General features: G+C 43.2%; 1 protein-coding gene across 1 annotated transcript in view; it reads right to left on the reverse strand.

Annotated features, from left to right (window-relative positions):
* LOC109900995 (A-kinase anchor protein 12) overlaps nucleotides 1-21,085 on the reverse strand; it is a 44,953-nt gene extending 23,868 nt beyond the window's left edge. Inside the window, exon 1 of the mRNA XM_020496951.2 lies at nucleotides 20,674-21,085. Coding sequence (XP_020352540.1) covers nucleotides 20,674-20,790 — 117 coding nt within the window. The 5' untranslated portion in view covers nucleotides 20,791-21,085. The remainder of the gene's footprint in view (nucleotides 1-20,673) is intronic.
* Nucleotides 21,086-23,721: the final 2,636 nt, after the last annotated feature.

The following is a 23,721-nucleotide window of genomic DNA, read 5'->3' on the forward strand; positions in this document are numbered from 1 at the left end:
ACGAAATGGTGGAGGGGTCACGAGGAATTAGCATTGGTGTTACCAAACCTAAAATGAACTTTTATTTTTTTAATGTGGTATGATGGTTACAGAGAAGAGGATGAACTGTTTTGAAGAGGTATTTAAATGGGTTTCCGAAAGGACAGGGAAAGAAATGGAAAGGAAACATTTTAAATGGGTCGAAAGCCCTGAATATTAAAAATTCCTAATGAAGAATGATCAACTTCATCAAGAGACACCAGGCGGGGTTGTTGGAACAGCCTTGGTTTGAGAGACACACTACTACGAATAGTACCTGCAGTGGTTAAGATCGTCATGTCTCTCCTTGAGGGGTGCATAGTTCTCACATGAAGTGAGGTCCAACTGCATAATGGGTGAGTGAAGACACCATGACAGAGAAAGCGGAGCGAGAGAGAGACTAGATTCCACTGTAAGACATACGGATAGATTGGTTCTGGGAACTACTATAAACATCATAGTTGGTTTGGGGTTTAACTGCTTTATGGGTTAACGCATCATATGATAGAGGATTGTCCATTGTACTGTGAACAAAATGTTGAAGGCATTGATCTGAAAGCATATACAATGCTGTTTTACCTCAAGAGGATGGAACATGGATTACGGATACGCACTTGCATATCAGGTGTTGTGCCTATCAGGTGAAATCGAGAAGATGGGCAACAAAGTGGCAACATGACTTGGGAACACCTCTTGGGACCTGGGTCCTAAAGACAGGGCAAAAGCATGAGGAAGCTTTTTAGAGCTTTCATTTCTGTGGAACCCAGCAGGAAAGTATCCTGGAGGCATAGAGTCAGGTGAAGAGAGAGCGGGAATTGTCATGGTCTTAGACTTTGGTTGTCATGCATATATATTTACGCATTGCTTATCACATCGTTAATAATGTTATGTTTTGTGTGTCTTTTTGTTGCTTTCCAAGTCTTGTGCTATCACTCTCTTAGGAACCAGAAAAGGGAAGTGGAGAAACTAAAAGCTGCTCCACGTGCCATTGAATGAGACCGCAGATTCAGCTGGAATGGCATTTTGTTGTGTGATCATAGTTCGGAGGCCATAAGTCTCTGAATTGGTACACCTCGCGGTAAAAGTTTGTTCATTTGTTTGTTTTTAAAATTCTTGTTTTATAATCCTTTTAGTTTTTTATGTTTTATTATCATTGTTTATACATGTATTAGTCATTTCCATGTTTATATGAATTGAACAATAGGATGCTATTGTTCAAGAGGAGGGACTGTTGGGTTCGACATTTGGAACACTGGGATATTAAAGACATGATAGATCAGACGCATAGTATATTAAGAAGTGAAAGAGACTAGGTCTCTGTAGAAAGACATAGCTGTGGAATGTGTCCTATGAGAGGAGAGCAACGTGTGAAACAGGAGAGACAGATGGACCTCTGTGGATTAGATGGAGGGGTTGAGGTGAGGACAGATTCACTTAATGAGCAATAAAGGTTTGGTATCCTGTTACCCTCTTTATTAGCTTCCTGTAGAACCATAAAATGTAAGGATTGGATTGGATTGGAGAGGAGGAGTGTCTTAACCTCTTTTGAAAAATAACATTCTCAAAGTAAACCGCCTATTTCTCAGGACCAGATGCTAGAATATGCATACAGTGGGGCAAAAAAGTATTTAGTCAGCCACCAATTGTGCAAGTTCTCCCACTTAAAAAGATGAGAGAGGCCTGTAATTTTCATCATAGGTACAATTCAACTATGACAGACAAAATGAGAAGAAAAAAATCCAGAAAATCACATTGTAGGATTTTTAATTAATTAATTTGCAAATTATGGTGGAAAATAAGTATTTGGTCAATAACAAAAGTTTATTTCAATACTTTGTTATATACCCTTTGTTGGCAATGACAGAGGTCAAACATTTTCTGTAAGTCTTCACAAGGTTTTCACACACTGTTGCTGGTATTTTGGCCCATTCCTCCATGCAGATCTCCTCTAGAGCAGTGATGTTTTGGGGCTGTTTCTGGGCAACACGGACTTTCAACTTTCAATTTATTTGCAAATTATGGTGGAAAATAAGTATTTGATCACCTACAAACAAGCAAGATTTCTGGCTCTCACAGACCTGTAACTTCTTCTTTAACAGTCTGATGGCCTTGAGACAGAAGCTGATTTTTAGTCTCTCGGTCCCAGCTTTGATGCAGCTGTTCTGACCTCGGCAGGGTGACCAGGCAGTGGCTCGGGTGGTCGTTGTCTTTGATGATCTTTTTGGCCTTCTTGTGACATCGGGTGCTGTAGGTGTCCAGGAGGGCCTGTAACGTACTTTGTTTCACGGAAACATGGCTCTCTCTTAATACTCTGTAGGAGTCGGTAAAGCCAGCAGGATTCGTTTAGACAGGAAACAATGTCTCTCCGGGAAGCAGAAGGGCAGGGGTGGGGGGGTTTCATGATTAACGACTCATGGTGTAATTCTAGGAATATGCAGGAACTAAAGTAATTTTGTTCACCTGACCTAGAATACCTCACTATTAAATGGCGACCATATTATCTCCCAAGAGAATCCTCCTCCATCATCGCCATGGCCATTTACACCCCATCTATAGCCAAAACCTCAATGGCCCTCAAAGAACACTGGATTTATGCAAATTGGAAACCACATATCCTGAGACTGCATTTATTGTATCTGGGGATTTTAACAAAGCAAATCTGAGGACTAGGCTGCCGAAATTAGATCAACATATTGACTGACCTACTCGCTCTACTAAGACTCTCAAACATTGCTATTTATACTTCCGGGATGCTTACAAGGCCTTCCCCGAGTCATCCTTTAGGCAAATCTAACCACGACTCCATCTTGCTCTTCCCATCCTATAGGAAGAAACTCAAACAGGAAGTGCCCGTGCTTCTTACTATTAAACGATGGTCTGACCAATCTACTGGACAAACAGCATTTTATGTATTTTATGTATTAAAGACATGGCTGGAAAAGAGGGCATGTTTTCAGCCAATCCCAACAGTTATACGTTATACGCTATACTGATGATGTTTTCCTGTTTTGGTCCGGCTCAGAAGATGAACTTATTTCATTCCACCAATACCTTAACAACATTAACCCTAACATCAAACTAACTATGGAGTACAGCAAGGATGTCATTCATTTTATTTACCTCGACATTAGTAAAAATGACAAATGTTGTTTGCACACATCACTCTTTAGGAAAGCCTACAGATGGGAATACCATTCTGAGGGCAGACAGCTTTCACCCCAAAAGGCTAAAAGAGAATATTCCATATGGCCAATTCCAAAGAGTCCGCAGAATTTGTGATCAGGAAACAGACTACAGTATCAAATCTGCTGAATTTGAGAATCGCTTCTTGAATCGGGGCTACAGCGTTCAGGTCCTGAAAGATGCCGGTATAAGGGCTGGATTACTTGACAGAGAGAACTTGTTGTGAAGGGGAGAGCCTCGTGACACATCGGAGAGAGTGTATTTTGTTACAAAATACAGCACTGAAGGAGAGAACATTAAAAGAATCATTAAAAATAATTGGGGAATCATCCAAAGTGATACGCTACTACGCCAAGTCTTTGCTGAGCCACCAGCCATAAGCTTTAAGAGATGTCCTACCCTAAATGACAAATTAGTCCACAGTTATCTTCCGGGTGACTCTCAAAAAACTTGGATTGACCACAAACCCAAGGGCTCTTTTAAATGTAACCATGCAACCATTGCAGTAATATTGCACAGAAGAAGTATTTTGTTGACACAGCTTCCAAAATGGAGTATTACATCAAGCATTTCATTAACTGTAAAACCACTCATGTCATCTATAGATTGGAATGTCCACAGTGCAAGGTGTTCTACATTGGACGGACAAAGAGACGCCTTCATGACCGCTTAGCAGAACACAAGTACGCCATACGGATAGGCAATGAAGACTACCCCATGGCAAGGCACTACAAGTCCCTACACCATGGCAACCCTGCCTCCCTACAAGCTATGGGTATTGATCATATTCCGGCCTCTATTAGAAAAGGGGACTGTCTTAAACAGTTAAACCAAAGGGAAAGTCTTGGGATTTAAAAACTACAGGCCACTAAATACCCTGATATGGATTTCTCACCCTTCCTGTGGGGTCGTGATGGGTCCATTTGCTGTCATCTAGTGGACATTTTGCTCAATTGCCCTCAGCTATGTTTAGACTGTTGTTCATGTTTTGCTGGGTTCTAGTGTACTATGGAATATATTGCTTTCTTATTCTTGACACTTCTCCTAGTCATATTTAAGGTTAGAACTACCTTTTAGTGTTCTGATACTTCTATCTTGGAGTTGTATTTTTATGATAGCATAGCTACAGTATTTCACCTTTTAATGTGTATAGTACTGCTTACTAGGTGTGTCCAATCAATTGTGTAACCACTCCCTCTTCCAATTAGGGCTAATTGAAAAGCTGTTTAAAAGAGGACATTGTATTCCTTTTTTTTTGGTCTCCCTGACGAAGGCCATGCAGCCGAAACGTGTCGGTTTTTAAAAACGTTGTTTCTATTGAACATTCGGCAGGGTAGTCTAGTGGTTAGAGCGTTGGACTAGTAACCGGAAGGTTGCAAGTTCAAAACCCCTGAGCTGAAAAGGTACAAATCTTTCGTTCTGCCCCTGAACTGTTCCTAGGCCGCCATTGAAAATAAGAATTTGTTCTTAACTGACTTGCCTAGTTAAATAAAGGCATTTTAATCAATTATATGAAGAGTGCCTTGGGCCTCCTTTCTTTTTGATGACCAATTTACCCCTTTTACCAAAGAGCACCTTCTATCTACCAAAATGTACTATTGTGTACCTTAGTAGCGCTTCCCTTCCTCCTCTTTCCCCTAGTTATACGTTCGAGTTTGGTTGTAGACCAAAGTTGGAACCAAATGTATGTGTTTTACTCTAAATGGAGTCGCAATTCAACTGCTCAGACACGAGTTGTTTGTGGCAGGGACAACAGAAAATCATGGACTATAAAAGGAAAACCAGCCACGTCGCCAAGACCGACGTCTTGCTTCCGGACAGGCTAAACACATTCTTCAAATGCTGTGAGGATAACACAGTGCAACCAACGTGGCCCGATGTGAGAAAAAAATGTAAACGTGTTAACCCTCACAAGGCTACAAGGTAAAGACGGCACCCCTAGCCGCGTCCTCAAAGCATGCGCAGACCAGCTGGCTGGTGTGTTTACGGGCATCTTCAATATCTCCCTATCCCCGTGTGCTGTCTCCACATGCTTCAAGATGGCCACCATTGTTCCTGTACCCAAGAAGGAACAGGTAAATCACTATAGCCCAGTAGCACTCACCTCTGGCATCATGAAGTGCTTTGAGAGACTAGTCGAGGATCATATCACCTCTACCTCACCTGTCACCCTAGACCCACTTCAATTTGCTTACCGCCCCAATAGATCCACAGATGTTGCAAGCGTCATCGCTCTGCACACTGCCCTATCCCATCTGAGCAAGTGGAATACCTATGTAAGAATGCTGTTTATTAACTATAGCTCAGCATTCAACACCATAGTACCCTCCAAGCTCATCATTAAGCTCGAGGCCCTGTGTCTGAGCCCTGTGCAACTGGGTCCTGGACTTCCTGATGGGCAGCCCCCAGGTGGTGAAGGTAGGAAACATCACCTCCACTCCGCTGATTGTCAACACTGGGACCCCAAAAGGGTGCGTTCTCAGCCCCCTCCTGTACTCCCTGTTCACCCATGACTGCGTGGCCAAGCACGTCTCCAACTCAATCATCAAGTTTGCAGACGACACAACAGTAGTAGGCTTGAATACCAACAATGACGAGACAGCCTACAGGGAGGAGGTGAGGGCTCTGGGAATGTGGTGCCTGGAAAACAACCTCTCACTCAACGTCAACAAAACAAAGGAGATGATCGTGGACTTCAGGAAACAGCAGAGGGTGCACCCCTCACTGGCCAGACCTGTGCGCATCCTCATCACAGGACAATGTCTCCCAAATGTCCAGAGCAGGCAAATCCCCCCCCACTGCCCAATACCTCAGCATCTGGTCTCATTACTTTTGAGATTAAAACATGGGAGACAAATCAATTAGATTCTTCGAAGGGATACCATCCATCATTTGACGTGTGTTGGGGAGGAGGAGGGAGTAGATTCATATTTGGATGTGTGTTTAAGTGTATAACAATGGATCAATCCAAAGATCTCTTCCTACTTACAGTATTAAGTTGACTGGAACCATAGCTGGGCGGAGGGAAACATTTTCCCATCAGATCCCACACACATCCTTCCTGCAAACTAGAGATGATGAGCATGTCTCCCCAGTATGACTCTCTTCATGGGGGCATGCTGCTTCTTTTTTTTATTTTTTTTATTTCACCTTTATTTAACTAGGTAGGCTAGTTGAGAACAAGTTCTCATTTGCAACTGCGACCTGGCCAAGATAAAGCATAGCAGTGTGAGCAGACAACAAAGAGTTACACATGGAGTAAACAATTAACAAGTCAATAACACAGTAGAAAACAAAGGGGGAGTCTATATACAATGTGTGCAAAAGGCATGAGGAGGTAGGCAAATAATTACAATTTTGCAGATTAACACTGGAGTGATGAATGATCAGATGGTCATGTACAGGTAGAGATATTGGTGTGCAAAAGAGCAGAAAAGTAAATAAACAAGAACAGTATGGGGATGAGGTAGGTGAAAAAGGGTGGGCTATTTACCAATAGACTATGTACAGCTGCAGCGATCGGTTAGCTGCTCAGATAGCTGATGTTTGAAGTTGGTGAGGGAGATAAAAGTCTCCAACTTCAGCGATTTTTGCAATTCGTTCCAGTCACAGGCAGCAGAGTACTGGAACAAAAGGCGGCCAAATGAGGTGTTGGCTTTAGGGATGATCAGTGAGATACACCTGCTGGAGCGCGTGCTACGGATGGGTGTTGCCATCGTGACCAGTGAGCTGAGATAAGGCGGAGCTTTACCTAGCATGGACTTGTAGATGACCTGGAGCCAGTGGGTCTGGCGACGAATATGTAGCGAGGGCCAGCCGACTAGAGCATACAAGTCGCAGTGGTGGGTGGTACTTTAGTGCTTTAGTGACAAAACGGATGGCACTGTGATAAACTGCATCCAGTTTGCTGAGTAGAGTGTCGGAAGCCATTTTGTAGATGACATCGCCGAAGTCGAGGATCGGTAGGATAGTCAGTTTTACTAGGGTAAGCTTGGCGGCGTGAGTGAAGGAGGCTTTGTTGCGGAATAGAAAGCCGACTCTTGATTTGATTTTCGATTGGAGATGTTTGATATGAGTCTGGAAGGAGAGTTTGCAGTCTAGCCAGACACCTAGGTACTTATAGACGTCCACATATTCTAGGTCGGAACCATCCAGGGTGGTGATGCTAGTCGGGCATGCGGGTGCAGGCAGCGACCGGTTGAAAAGCATGCATTTGGTTTTACTAGCGTTTAAGAGCAGTTGGAGGCCACGGAAGGAGTGCTGTATGGCATTGAAGCTTGTTTGGAGGTTAGATAGCACAGTGTCCAATGACGGGCCGAAAGTATATAGAATGGTGTCGTCTGCGTAGAGGTGGATCAGGGAATCGCCCGCAGCAAGAGCAACATCATTGATATACACAGAGAAAAGAGTCGGCCCGAGAATTTAACCCTGTGGCACCCCCATAGAGACTGCCAGAGGACCAGACAGCATGCCCTCCGATTTGACGCACTGAACTCTGTCTGCAAAGTAATTGGTGAACCAGGCAAGGCAGTCATCCGAAAAACCGAGGCTCCTGAGTCTGCCGATAAGAATATGGTGATTGACAGAGTCGAAAGCCTTGGCAAGGTCGATGAAGACGGCTGCACAGTACTGTCTTTTATCGATGGCGGTTATGATATCGTTGAGTACCTTGAGTGTGGCTGAGGTGCACCCATGACCGGCTCGGAAACCAGATTGCACAGCGGAGAAGGTACGGTGGGATTCGAGATGGTCAGTGACCTGTTTGTTGACTTGGCTTTCGAAGACCTTAGATAGGCAGGGCAGGATGGATATAGGTCTGTAACAGTTTGGGTCCAGGGTGTCTCCCCCTTTGAAGAGGGGGATGACTGCGGCAGCTTTCCAATCCTTGGGGATCTCAGACGATATGAAAGAGAGGTTGAACAGGCTGGTAATAGGGGTTGCGACAATGGTGGCAGATAGTTTCAGAAATAGAGGGTCCAGATTGTCAAGCCCAGCTGATTTGTACGGGTCCAGGTTTTGCAGCTCTTTCAGAACATCTGCTATCTGGATTTGGTTAAAGGAGAACCTGGAGAGGCTTGGGCGAGGAGCTGCGGGGGGGGGGCGGAGCTGTTGGCCGAGGTTGAAGTACCCAGGCGGAAGGCATGGCCAGCCGTTGAGAAATGCTTATTGAAGTTTTCGATAATCATGGATTTATCAGTGGTGACCGTGTTACCTAGCCTCAGTGCAGTGGGCAGCTGGGAGGAGGTGCTCTTGTTCTCCATGGACTTCACGGTGTCCCAGAACTTTTTGGAGTTGGAGCTACAGGATGCAAACTTCTGCCTGAAGAAGCTGGCCTTAGCTTTCCTGACTGACTGCGTGTATTGGTTCCGGACTTCCCTGAACAGTTGCATATCACGGGGACTATTCGATGCTATTGCAGTCCGCCACAGGATGTTTTTGTGCTGGTCGAGGGCAGTCAGGTCTGGGGTGAACCAAGGGCTGTATCTGTTCTTAGTTCTGCATTTTTTGAACGGAGCATGCTTATCTAAAATGGTGAGGAAGTTACTTTTAAAGAATGACCAGGCATCCTCAACTGACGGGATGAGGTCAATGTCCTTCCAGGATACCCGGGCCAGGTCGATTAGAAAGGCCTGCTCACAGAAGTGTTTTAGGGAGCGTTTGACAGTGATGAGGGGTGGTCGTTTGACTGCGGCTCCGTAGCGGATACAGGCAATGAGGCAGTGATCGCTGAGATCCTGGTTGAAGACAGCGGAGGTGTATTTGGAGGGCCAGTTGGTCAGGATGACGTCTATGAGGGTGCCCTTGTTTACAGAGTTAGGGTTGTACCTGGTGGGTTCCTTGATGATTTGTGTGAGATTGAGGGCATCTAGCTTAGATTGTAGGACTGGCGGGGTGTTAAGCATATCCCAGTTTAGGTCACCTAACAGAACAAACTCTGAAGCTAGATGGGGGGCGATCAATTCACAAATGGTGTCCAGGGCACAGCTGGGAGCTGAGGGGGGTCGGTAGCAGGCGGCAACCGTGAGAGACTTATTTCTGGAGAGAGTAATTTTCAAAATTAGTAGTTCGAACTGTTTGGGTATGGACCTGGAAAGTATGACATTACTTTGCAGGCTAACTCCTCCCCCTTTGGCAGTTCTATCTTGACGGAAGATTTTATAGTTGGGTATGGAAATCTCTGAATTTTTGGTGGCCTTCCTGAGCCAGGATTCAGACACAGCAAGGACATCAGGGTTAGCAGAGTGTGCTAAAGCAGTGATTAAAACAAACTTAGGGAGGAGGCTTCTGATGTTGACATGCATGAAACCAAGGCTTTTTCGATCACAGAAGTCAACAAATGAGGGTGCCTGGGGACATGCAGGGCCTGGGTTTACCTCCACATCACCCGCGGAACAGAGAAGGAGTAGTATGAGGGTGCGGCTAAAGGCTATCAAAACTGGTCGCCTAGAGCGTTGGGGACAGAGAATAAGAGGAGCAGGTTTCTGGGCATGGTAGAATATATTCAGGGCATAATGCGCAGACAGGGGTATGGTGGGGTGCGGGTACAGCGGAGGTAAGCCCAGGCACTGGGTGATGATGAGAGAGGTTGTATCTCTGGACATGCTGGTAGTAATGGGTGAGGTCACCGCATGTGTGGGAGGTGGGACAAAGGAGTTATCAGGGGCATGAAGAGTGGAACTAGGGGCTCCATTGTGAACTAAAACAATGATAACTAACCTGAACAACAGTATACAAGGCATATTGACATTTGAGAGAGACATACAGCGAGGCATTCTGCTGTGTCATTCTGCATCTATGTGTTCACTGGGATACCATTTATACCATATATGGCTGTAAATGGCTGTTTTCCAATACTGTATGTTAAACCCCAAAGGTTAGGGTATACCATATCTAGCTGGGGTATATTATAATCAAATTAATGTAATCTAAATAACATTGGCATGACTGATGGAATGAGGGACAGGGTATTTTACATAGAGACATAAATGTGGGAACATTGCATGAGTTAACAGTACTCTGCTGCCAAGATAGAAAAAAACCCACACCCATCTAAATTCCCTTTTCCCCTTTTCCCAAGAATGAAAGCAGATAGCGATGTGTTTATTTTCCATAGGATTTGAATAGAAAGCGTTCCAGCGTCCGGTGGGAAAACCAGCTCTGAGTGCCGATCCAGAGGTGCACTTGTCCCTAAGGCCTACTTGAAAATGGTACTACTGTACATAAAATGATAATTCATTACAAGCCAATCTTTAGGCCTACTTCAAGACAAAGCTGTTTATTGTAACTATGTTGGGTCATGCCACACTTTCTAATGCACATTTATCACAGTGACAAGACTACAACAATTTAAAAAATATTGCAAAAATGTTGTGATTAATCTGTCAATAATAAACAGATGAATAACCAGACATCTGAACTGGAGAATCCACAGACACAGTGGAATAAACCTGTCCGGTGCTGTGTGTAAAATATAACAGGACTAGAACAAAAGACAACCTGTTAGATTAGAGAGCCACAGACCAGACGGCTCTCCATGTGATGTTTCCCTTATCCCTATAACGCAAAATAACTAACAGAGAAACACCGACAGACACTCATGCTGTCTCAAGGATGGCCTCCAAAGAGGGGGTAAGCCTATTTCAGGAACATTTTAAGATAATTATAATATAATTTATGTAATTATATTCATAGATTTTTCAGATTGTTATGTTCCTTGTTTATTTTGTTGCCGTTTTGTTATTCCGGGTTTCCCTGAAACTCATTATCATGTAACGGGATTGAAATCCCCGTCAGAGGGAGCGAGGGGTGAGAAACTTACAAAAGAACAAGAGCCTCCTCTCCTTTTTAAAAGCCCAAATACACAAGTCCATTATTTTCAGAGCTGAGCTGGCAGTGGATCTGACATGGCTGAAATGGGGGGATGGAGGACAAACTCTAATTACACACAAGCTTCTTCCCATTTCTCCTCCATTAAGAGAGAAAGAGAGGCAGGAGAGGAGAGCTCGTACAGAGCAGTGAGACATAAAGACCAAAACAACACAAAGTAGACACTCTGGGAAGAGAACATTGTAGCGTTACTAGTAGGGTTGCACATTTTGGGTTATATTCAGAGGTGGAAACATCCGTGGGAATTAACGGGAATATATGGGAATTAACGGAAATATATGCAACTTAATACGAATCTCATTTAAATGTAGATTTTTTTGCATTGGATATATTTGCCATATCACATGGAGAGAAAAACAAACATTTTACCTTATCATAAGTAGACATAATAGCAAATTATTCAATTCTGTAAAATGATAGTCTAGAAACTAACACTTTGGTTGTCTTCCTCTCAGGCATTCATGTCTTCTCCCTGGACCACAACAATGTCCACCACTTGAACATCAGACTCTGAGTCCTCATCTTCACTGTCACTTTCCTACCTTGTTGTGGAAGGCTGGTTGTCAGGTTCAAAAAGCCTCACATTTGCCCGGATGAACACCAGTTTTTTTACCCTTGTATTGGTCAGCCTGTTGCGGGCTTTGGTGTCTGTTGGTGGGATTTGGAGGATGATGGAGGAAAATGAGAAAGGGCCTCAGATCCACGAAGTCCCTTCCACCAGGTGGTTGATGAGATATGTTGACACAACTGCCATATTGCATCTCCATCCCAAAGCCCTTGCTTGGAAGTGTACTTCGCCAGACAACAAAGAACCTTTCCCTCATCCAAGCCAAGGTGGCGAGACACGGTAGTGATGACACCATAGGCCTTGTTGATCTCTGCACCAGACAGGATGCTCTTGCTAGCATACTTGGGGTCCAACATGTACGCTGTGGCGTGTATGGGCTTCAGGCAGAAGTCTTCACGTTTTTTAATGTATTTCAGAACTGCAGTTTCCTCTGCTTGGCGCAACAGGGAAGTGGGCAGGGTGGTAAAGATTTATTCTCTTACATCTGCAAGCAGAGTCATCAGACAGGATGGCATTGTCTCCCTCAATCCGTGCAATGGCTACTGCTATATAGGTTTCAGGAGTTTCAGGCTGCTTACCTCTCCCAAAATACATCATCCAGGAGGATCCTCTTGATGGGGCTGTCCATATCGGTAGACTGTGATATGCCATTTCTTGGAAAGACTCCTTCCCCTCCAGGAGACTGTCAAACATGATGACAACACCACCCCAACAGCTTCAATGTGGTGCTCTCTTGTAGAGTGTATCCATTGTTTTCAGTGCCATAATGTCATTGAGGAGCAGATTCAATGCATGAGCAGCACAGCCAATGGGTGTGATGTCAGGGTAGGACTCTTCCACTTTAGACCAAGTAGCCTTCATGTTCGCAGTATTGTCTGTCACCAGTGCAAATACCTTCTGTGGTCCAAGGTTATTGATGACTGCCTTAAGCTCAGCTGCAATGTAGAGACCGATGTGTCTGTTGTCCCTTGTGTCTGTGCTCTTGTAGAATACTGGTTGAGGGGTGGAGATGATGTAGTTAATTATTCCTGTCTGTAAAAAAAATAAAAATACAATTCCATGTACAGATAAATAGTTAAGCAGTTAGACAACTCCTTTGTAAGAAAACGGTTTTAAAATGAAACACGTATGGAAACAGGTGAATTAACACTCCTCAGTTAGCAGGCTCAAGCAAGCTAAAACCCACATGGTAGCAAAAACTAAGTAGCAGAAATTGTTTAGAAATGATTTAAACACACTTTGTTGTAGAGCTCTATTTACTAGTTAACAAAAAATCATGTTTGTCGTATGTTGGGGAATAATCAGAATTGGTTGGTAACATAGGTAAGATGTTTTATATTCATCATATGTTTGTAAGTTACATCTCATCAGAATGTTTTTTTGTATAATACTGTGGCGGGGTTGCAGTATCTGTTCTATGTCAAGACTAAGTTGCTTGGGCCAGAGAAAGGGGAGAGGTCAAGCGTGTATCTCTTGGCTTCACAATGTATGTGTGCCAGTCAGTGATCTTGTCAAGATAGGATGGATTTGATATATGCCTGTTGATATGGAGGATTGGTTTATGGTTCTGAGTTTGAGAAAATAACATAGTTTAGGAGACAAAGCTGAACGATTTATTATGTCTATGCTGTCTGACTATGTGTGTTTTTTGCTATTAAAGGATCTCAGCTGCAATGTGTAAGGAACTCTCAGAGAATTCATTGATAGACACTGAATTGATCTGAGAGTCACAGGGTTATGATAGAGCTCATATAATTAAAGATGGACTTTTATAACTAACTCTGACTTGTGTGTGGTTTGCTCTCATGATTTGGTAAATAGAGGAAATTTCCACGACACATATAAAATATATTCACCCCACCCAGTATTGTAATCTAAACTTACCAGAAAGCGTAGTAGTGTGGACTCAATAGCATCTCATTAGTGTGCAAGATCTTAAGAATCAGCTGTACATGTGATGGAAGAGTGTACTGAACGTGTGATGGACGAATGCACTGTGCATGCAGAGGGTTGCAATTCCATTGAATTGGGGATAGTTAAACCAAAATATGGCACAAGACCTAGAAGTACCTTATGTGTGTCCCACAAAAAATGTTTGCTCTTATAAGCTTACTTTTTTCATGAATTTAAGAAAAATTCCCAAAATTCCAGGGCTTAACTTCCCATTGAAAATTTCCGGAACGTTTCCGACCCTTTGCAACCCTAGTTACTAGTTTAAATAAAACAAGACATGTTTGATGACAACAATACTCCCAATCAGGGAGAAAATAAGCATATCAGATACAGTGCCTTGCGGAAGTATTCGGCCCCCTTGAACTTTGCGACCTTTTGCCACATTTCAGGCTTCAAACATAAAGATATAAAACTGTATTTTTTTGTGAAGAATCAACAACAAGTGGGACACAATCATGAAGTGGAGCGACATTTATTGGATATTTCAAACTTTTTTAACAAATCAAAAACTGAAAAATTGGGCGTGCAAAATTATTCAGCCCCTTTACTTTCAGTGCAGCAAACTCTCTCCAGAAGTTCAGTGAGGATCTCTGAATGATCCAATGTTGACCTAAATGACTAATGATGATAAATACAATCAACCTGTGTGTAATCAAGTCTCCGTATAAATGCACCTGCACTGTGGCATGTGCAGGTCGCAAAGTTCAAGGGGGCCGAATACTTTCGCAAGGCACTGTAAGATAAAGGCAATTCGAATTCTATTTCCCTTCCCAAACTGCTTTTGCCTTTCATAAAGAATTAGGCCAATCCCCTTCCCTAATTCTGGTTTCTGTTGACAACCAAGGGAGCAATTCCAATCACTCATCCCCATTCTAGTGTCCATAGCGATTGATCTTTGCACCTCTAATCACCTTACAATTATCTATGCATTCTATGCATGGTTTGGCTTATATTGGGCTGAGATGGAGATGTTTGCAGGGACCTATTTACGTGAGGAGGGAACAACTTATCACTTTGGGAGGTGACACTAAAATTATGGAATGCTCAGTTTTCCTGGGGGAAAATGGCAATCAAATACATAGACAACACAATCTTGTGCACTGATATGCACATGAGAAAGGTACCATCGCAAATGGACTGTATACGTGTTGCACGTGCATTCTGTCTCGTGCATACATCTCAGTTCAATCTTAACAAATTAGGCTACCTCCATATATCCCTCGAGTGGTGTGGGGGCAGTGCTCTGGCAAAGTGGGTGGGGTTATATCCTGCCATGTTGGCCCTGTCCAGGGGTTTCGACGGACGGGGCCACAGTGTCCCCCGACCCCTCCTGTCTCAGTCTACAGTAATTATGCTACAAACAGTTTGTGTCAGGGGGATAGCGTCAGTCTTTTACAGTGGCTTGTGAAAGTATTCACCCCCTTGGCATTTTTCCTATTTTGTTGCATACAACCTGGAATTAAAATATATTTTGGGGGGGTTTGTATCATTTGATTAACAAGACATCCCTACCACTTTGAAAATGCAAAATATTTTTTATTGTGAAACAAACAAATAAGACAAAAAAACAGTAATCCTGAGCGTGCATAACTATTCAACCCCCCCAAAGTCAATACTTTGTAGAGCCACCTTTTTCAGCAATTACAGCTGCAAGTCTCTTGGGGTATGTCTCGATAAGCTTGGTACATCTAGCTACTGGGATATTTGCCCATTATTCAAGACAAAACTGCTCCAGGTCCTTCAAGTTGGATGGGTTCCACTGGTGTACAGCAATCTTTAAGTTATACCACAGATTCTCGAGTGGATTGAGGTCTGGGCTTTGACTAGGCCATTCCAAGACATTTAAATATTTCCCCTTAAACCACTCGAGTGTTGCTTTAGCAGTATGCTTAGGCTCATTGTCCTGCTGGAAGGTGAACCTCTGTCCCAGTCTCAAATCTCTGAAAGACTGAAACAGGTTTCCCCCAAGAATTTCCTTGTGTTTAGTGCTATCCATCATTCCTTCAATTCTGACCAGTTTCCAAGTCCCTGCCGATGATGTTGCCCCCACCATGCTTCACTGTGGGGATGGTATTCTCGGGGTGATGAGAGGTGTTGGGTTTGCGCCATACATAGCGTTTTCCTTGAAGGCCAAACAGCTCAATTTTAGTCTCATCTGACCAGAGTACCTTCTTCCATACATTTGGGGAGTCTCCCACATGCCTTTTAGCGAACGCCAAACGTGTTGGACACACGTATAGTTGGGGACGGTGCCAGAGGTAACAGGAGGGAGTTCAGTTTTTGATCCCCACAGGATGTAGCAAGACCCGGAGCCCAGAAGACGGTATCCCGGCAAGGGTCTCTTGGGGGAGACCTATTATTTTAATCAACACCTTTTGAAACTGAGCTAATCCTGCTCTATGTCTGAATTATTTCAGTGGAAACTAAAAATGACAAATACAGTACTAGTTTGACTTTTCAGCCATTTAAAAAAAAAAAAAATTGGGTGACAGGTCATGTGACACTTAAATTGCACACAGGTGGACTTCATTTAACTCATTTTGTGACTTCTGAAGGTAATTGGTTGCACTAAATCTTCATTAGGGGCTTCATAGCAAATGCATATGCATGCACCCCTTTTCCATTTATTTGTATATTTTGCAAGGCACTGTATATCGAGTATTTCTCCTGTCTTACCCGGTGTCCTGTGTGAATTTAAGTATCCTCCATCTAATTCTCTTTCTCCCTCTCTCGGAGGACCATGCTTCAGAACTACCTGGCCTGATGACTCCTTGCTGTCCCAGTCCACCTGCTCGTGCTGCTGCTCCAGTTTCAGCTTTTCTGCCTGCGGCTATGGAACCCTGACCTGTTCACCAGACATGCTACCTGTCCTGGACATGCTGTTTCCGACTCTCTCTCTACTGCACCTGACCTTTGGCACCCTCTACAACCACTATAATTATTATTATTTGATCCTGCTGGTCATCTATGAACATTTGAACATCTTGGCCATCTTCTGTTATAATCTCCACCCAGCAGAGCCAGAAGAGAACTGGCCACTCCTCAGAGCCTGGGTCCTCTCTTTGTTTCTTCCTAGGTTCCTGCCTTTTCTAGGGAGTTTTTCCTAGCCACTGTGCTTCTACATCTGCATTGTTTGGGGTTTTAGTCTGGGTTTCTGTACAGAACTTTGTGACATCAGCTGATGTAAAAAGGGCTTTTTTTGACCTCCAGAAGCCTCTTCCATTATTGTTTAACTGAATTATGTAATCAGGTGAGGCTCCTATAACATGAACCTAGTCAATGAAAGGTTGAATCTAAGGCATGCATGTCCCAGTAGTCTTCAATAGCAAACTGTCATTGTCTTTCCTTTGTGATCAAAGATCTGACAGGCCTGGACAGGTTAATGCTATATTGTTGCATCCTATCCAGTCCTTCCACCCCTCAGTTGTCATGAAGAGAAGAAGTTGGGGAACGGAGGGAGGCCTTGAGAGATTATTTGGACCTAGCTACAGACTCCTACTTAGTCCAAACTCTCGCATTAACCCATAGCTGCAGATGAGAGAAGAGGTACTCGATCCAACTAGCTCTCAGTCTCATGTCAGAATTAGACGTTCATCTATGTTTCTCAAACGTCAAATTTCGATGTTGTTGCAAACATCACATTTTGAAGTGTTTAAGTTAAGGCAATAACTCTGAAATTGTAAGGGTTAGGTTCGGGCTCCCAAGTGATGCAGCGGTCTAAGGCACTGCATCTCAGTGCTAGAGGCATCACTACAGATCCTGGTACGATTCTAGGCTGTCATCACAACCGGCCGTGATTGGGTGTCCCATAGTCACAATTGGCCCAGCGCCGCCAGGGTAGGCCGTTATTGTATATAAGAATTTGTTCTTAACTGACTTGCCTTGTTAAATAAATATAAAAAAGTTTATGCATTAACTCCAAATGGTCAAGGTAAGTGTTAAGGTTTGGGATATGCTTAAAACAGAAAATTCAAAAAACAACTTTCTATTGCTGGATTTGGAATCAGAGGCAGATGCTTATGCCCATCTGCCAACACCATCTACAATCAAAAATTGAAATCTACTTGAAGGTAACGCTACTCATTGTTGCCCCTAGTGGCCAGTTTCCACGTCATCTTCCAACTTGCTCAGACATGGATGAACGATGAATACTGACTTGTATCACGGGTTGCCTGGCTGCCTAGATCTCCCCATTAGACTCTTTCTTTACCTGAGTCTGTTTCACTCTCTACCCCTGCTTTCATCAGGGTCCTTTTAACCAAGGGGACCAAGAACAATCACCCGATTCATCGGTCTTTATGTCACCCTGGCAGGTCCCCATTTCACTCCACCTCTCGGTCTCGCTCTCTACCTCTCTCTCCCACTCTCTGTCTCTCATCCCTCCATCCCCCCACCCAAAACACTCTCCTTCCTGGCTGTTTTGGGCTGGTGCACAATCAAGCCTGTCTCCCTCAGCCAATCCTCAATGGCTCCTCAATTTGGCTTTACGCCCTCCCCTCCTCCCTACCCACTCCCATCCCTCTATGCCTGCCTCGTCCTTCAGTCCTAAACAGAATAATAAAAGTCATAACGGAGCTAGACCAGCCAAAGATCATTATAAAAGAACGTATGGGCCTTTAAGCGATCTACTCATTACATTACATAACATTTCCCATGTAAATGTGTATAATCACCTGCTACTGTGTTCTGCTGAGAGCAAGTGAATGGCCCTCTATTGTGAACTGCATGTAGCATGACACAGGCACGTGTAAACAATGTTTTTATGAATGCATGTATGTGCTTACGGATGGATGGTGCTGTGTAAGGAATGTTCATGCTATATACATTTCTTGAATGACACAGATATTGTGTGTCAGGAGAAAAACAATGTATTTAGTAGGGCTGGGAATTGCCAGCGACCTCACGATACAATATTGTCACAATACTTAGGTGCCGATACGATATGTATTGCGATTCTCACGATTCTATATGTATTGCGAGACGATACAGCGATTCTATTGCAATTTGATGGTCCAAACAGATTGCTCACTATATGTCTGCTACAGAGAGATGAGAGAGCATGAGAAAATACGTTTTTATCAGTCAGGGAAATAAAAGTACTGAAAACATGTTGGATCATTATTTAAAAAGAAGATGGAGAACAAGGATAGGATGAAAAATAACAGAGTTTCAGTGCAAGTAGTGCCAACTAGCGGTAGTTATCACTAGCTTTTTATAAATCGATACTAGGAGTCAAATATCGAGTAAAAATGCAAGAAGTTACTAAAATTTGAGATTGGTGAGAAAGCAAAAATGTTTGAAGTAGCAAGTTGCTTGAAAAGTCCTACAAAGCTGCAACAGTGGGGTACATATTGTCATCCAAAATACATACATGCCTATTTCTCTGTTCTTGCTAAAATCACAAATCACAATACCCTCACCACACCATGACATCAGGAGCACACAGAAAAACAAGCTTGAGGGAATGCTTAGTTTGTGCTATACAGCTGCATCAAAATATAAGGGAAATGGATCTTTGAAAGTCTCTAATATTTACTATTCATTTTATGTTCAGCATAGAATGGTAATATTAAAATACTCTTTGAAGTAGCTGTTGACCTGTAAAATACAACAAAATAAAGATCAACTTGACTTTACACCTTCTGGCTACTAAAAGGTCAAGAAATGCATTATGTTTAATGGTGCTTCAAAAACAGCAGGTGGCCAAATGTACCAAGCCATTAACTGCTTGTACCAAGCCAAGTCCTCCTAAAGCTGAATTATTCACGCATAACCTACAGAAGCGTTCACACAGAGGCAATATATCCATAACCCATCTGGAGTCAGTGGGCCTATCTCCTCTTATCTTACAGTAGAACAAAAACATCACTGATGCCTATCCACAGCTCCCAGCTGCAGAGTGTATCGTGTTGGACACCCACTGTGCCACGCCTGGCTTCTAGAACACCAGCCACAGTAAAAGAATGATTGTTATGCCTAATTAAATTAAGGTGTGTGTGTGTGTCTGTGTGTGCGCGCGTGTGTGCGCATGTTTGCGTCGGTGCGTCTGGATCTTAAGTCAGAACCAGCCAGGCACCCCCTTGGACATTTGCTGTGCTCTTGTCATTTTTCTTTTCACAAGGTGAAAATTGAGACATGCCTTCCCAGCGCTGCTGAGTCTCGGGGCACTGCACTGTCCACCACAGCAGAATCCGTGTCAGTCATATGGACCTTGTTGTCAACATGGTTCATTGTTCGCAATATAACACAGATGTGACAGTTATGCACCCTACATACTAACATGGGACCAGCACATGTTTTGATTTGACAGCTATGTATGAGCTGGGACAAGCACATTGGAATCAAAACATGGCATTATCATGTGACACAAAAAGCTAAAAGGTTATTACTGGCCAATACCTTTTTTATGATTTTCATCATTTTATCTAAGGTATCTTTGAATATGTTTCAAAACGTGCAGGAAACTATCTAGATGTGGAGGCTAAATCTGAAGACCAAGACGTGCCGCTGTCAATCAACTTGGGGAGTGCCATTCATTACAAGCCACAAAATATTGCAGCCTGTATTGTGACTGCATGTGTGTTATGAATATACATGTTTAATACATCTGTTTTATTCTTCTTCGTATCATTCTCCATCATCAGCAGCAGCAGATCCATGTTAGGCTGCTATAGGCTATTGAAACGCACACAGGGACTGTTGATGCCGTGAGCCCGTGGTATTGAGCCGTAAATCGTGACCACGGCAGACCACAGTTGGCGTTTTTATTACTGCGGGAGTAGAGTTTAGTCCACTACTACAGCCTACTACAGACAGGCTAACTGCAGCGACCACAGGCACCTCATAGCATTACTCAGCAAAAAAAAGTTGCACTGCATCCCAGCATCGTGAGTTTATAATTTCTCAAAGATATTCAACATTGATGCCCAATATTTTATACTTTGTTTTTCTATCAAAATAAACTAAAATATGTTCATAAACATGGGGTGTAGGCTAAGCCTGAGGGTAGTAGATATTGACATTGTCAGCTGTAAAGTGGCCATTACTGGGTACCGTTGTTTTACCTTGGATTCGACGACGCTATCTCCCTCCGAAATCGCGTTCACCGCTGATCTCAGATTCTCGGCTGAAGCATCCTCTTGGCTCTTCCCGTCCCGATGCGCTGAGGTCTGTGCTCCCATAGCGAAAACCGCACTTATTTCAACTCTTTGGCTCCTGCTCGTCCGGAAACCACGGCAAATGCGATAAAAGCAATTTAAAAAAAGGTAGTCAGTGATAGCAAGTATGCATCCACGCGCCTAAAATGCGTCCTAGGACCGAGACGAGCGCTCAAGTGATAAAACGTGAGAGGCAGCGAACTCTTTTAGGACCCCGCTCCTCCCCTCCCTACAACATGGCCAAGGCCAGTGTGCAATAGCAAGCGTTGCATAATCACTTAATTTGGTAGCAGCATCGTGTCACTGTGACTTTCTACCTGCTACACAGAGCGCGTTGTTTTCAGATCAAAGGGGAGGAGCATCTATTCTATTTTCCCTATTGTACTGTACCATATGTATTGTTTATGCCTACATTTTCAAGTATTGGAAATAAAAAAGTATAATTTAGGATCCTATAGGCAGTGTCGATTTTGGCATGTACACCTTGACAGGCAAAAAAACAAAACATATGGGAATGCCAGCAAAGCCACTACACAACACAAAACTAAACAATGCATGAATTTCACTATAATGGTGACAAACGCTGCCCACAAACTGTTAGGGCCTACATAAAGCTGTCCCAACAAGCAGGCTCAACACCTTACCACTGTGACACCTGGCGATCAGCGGAGCCTTGTTGGCAGCGAAACAGTTCATTCAGCCTCATTTACAGCCTTTAAAAAAAACATTGCTGACATGGCTGACTTGCTTAAACAAATGTGGCTTCTACTGACAATTGAGATGTAGATACTATGGCGTAAGGGGACAACAAGCGGATAAGAGGCCATCCGTAATTTCAATTAAGACAATGAGCAATCTAGGACGAACGTAGTCAATACAACTATTTGTTCAGCACTTTTGAAATGTACAGCGACAGAATTCAGAACATGGGCCGTTCTTACAGTGTTCTCCCTGTACACAAAGTCAGAACGGTAGGATAAATAAAGGCTGCATATAAGCAGACAATGAAAGCACTTACAATATTCAATGATTACATTTCTCAAAAACAGGTTGTAGGCTACATGTGCACCATCAAGTCAGAACATTAGGCGAAATTAAGAGGTGAAAATAGACCAAATTATTAGAGTGAGGCACATGGGCTACACAACATACACTTAGTATTACATATCCCCTTGGCATATGACATCATTTATGCAGCAGCATACAACACATTTTTGGAGTCACCTTGTTGTGCTCACTTGAACAGGAAGGTGGCGTGGCGGCCATACGTAGGCAAACTTTGCCATCAAAGTCTGGCATTCTCTGGATTTATGGTGCTTTCAAGACAACTGGGGGAAAAAACAGTTGAATCATGATGACATCAGTGATCTTCAGGACGTAGATCTAGAAAGAGGCCCGAGTTCCGAATTTACAATTCCGAGTTGGATGAAAGTTCCAAACTGTCATGCCTGCTTCTGCTCCCCCTCTCTTACGCTCGAAGGCGCCAGGCCGCCCATCCTTACGCAAAACTGTCACCATAATTACGTGCATCAGCGCTTCATTGGACTCACCTGGACTCCATTACTTTATTGATTGCCTCCTCTAGAGTATATTTGTCTATTCCTCAGTTTGATCCCTGTGTCAGCATTAATGTTATGTTTCCCTTGTCCAGAAGCTATCCGTGTTTTGTTTCATGTCTGTTATTTATTAAATATTCACTCCCTGTGCTTGCTTCACATCTCCCAGCGTCTGTCCATACACAAACGTATTTTCCCAGTCGTAGCTCATTTTTTTCCCTAGTTCCCAGTAGTCTTGAACTCACTAAAGTCTGCAGTTCCGAGTTAACAATTTTGCAGTTACGAGTTAACAGTTGTTTTGAGCGCTGAACAAATCATGCTTCATTGACACCTTGGCCAATGTTGAATATTTATCATTTTAAAATAGTTAAAGAGAGCCTTAATCTTAGACTTGGGACCACACAGCCACTCCACTGAATAGCAGGCTAATGGTTGCTTTGCAATGCTTGCAGTTAGCCACACTGATTCCTTCCAAATCATTCATTGTTTGAATTTGTGATTTCCAACTTGTTGTGTAATGTTTATGTCCAATGGATGATGAGCACCGATACATTTTATCTATAATTTCTCTTCATTAATACTCTTCATATACAAGGATTAAAAAGGATTTGCCAGTAGATTGTCGACTTCATTCATGATGATGACTGCTAGCTAAGATTTTGAAAGTATGATGTTGACATGATCAGTCCAATCAAAGCTACTGTAGATATAATGTGATTTGACGTAATGTTATCTGTGGCCACTGACCTTGACCCTTCTTGGATGGGCACTTCTAATGTAACTCTATGGCAGCACCCAGCTTGAATTTTCTAGCTCTACCCTTAGACGTGGCGGTGATTTAGTGTCCCCATGAGTGATAGAACACTGAGTCAATCACGGCGCAACTCAATATTCTCTGCTGGCTTGCCCCCACCACCACAGAAAACACTGAGCTAGGCTGAAACACCTGCATTTTGGAGCTGCTTTACTCAAGAAAATTATTTTCTTAACTCAATTAAAATTAAATTGAAATATTAAAACTCAATTGAAATAAATTTATCAGGCCCTAATTTACGGATTTCACATGACTGGGCAGAGGCCCACCCACCTGGGAAACAAGCCCACCCACTGGGGAGCCAGGCCCAGTCAAAGGGCTTTATTACAGATATAAATTCTCCCCAGCAACCTCATCCCTTCCACCTCAGTCTATCCCGCAGGTGAAGAAGTCAGATGTGGAGGTCCCGTGTTTACACATGGTGTTACGGTTTTCTTCGGGTGAAAGAGAGTCGGACCAAAATGCAGCGTGGTTAATTCGATACATCTTTAATGAAGATGAAACACGATCAATACAAAAACAATAAACGTAACGTGAAAACCGAAACAGCCTAAACTAGTGCAAACTAACACAGAGATAGGAACA

This window comes from Oncorhynchus kisutch, linkage group LG12 (assembly GCF_002021735.2).
Source record: "Oncorhynchus kisutch isolate 150728-3 linkage group LG12, Okis_V2, whole genome shotgun sequence".
Lineage (NCBI taxonomy): Eukaryota > Metazoa > Chordata > Actinopteri > Salmoniformes > Salmonidae > Oncorhynchus > Oncorhynchus kisutch.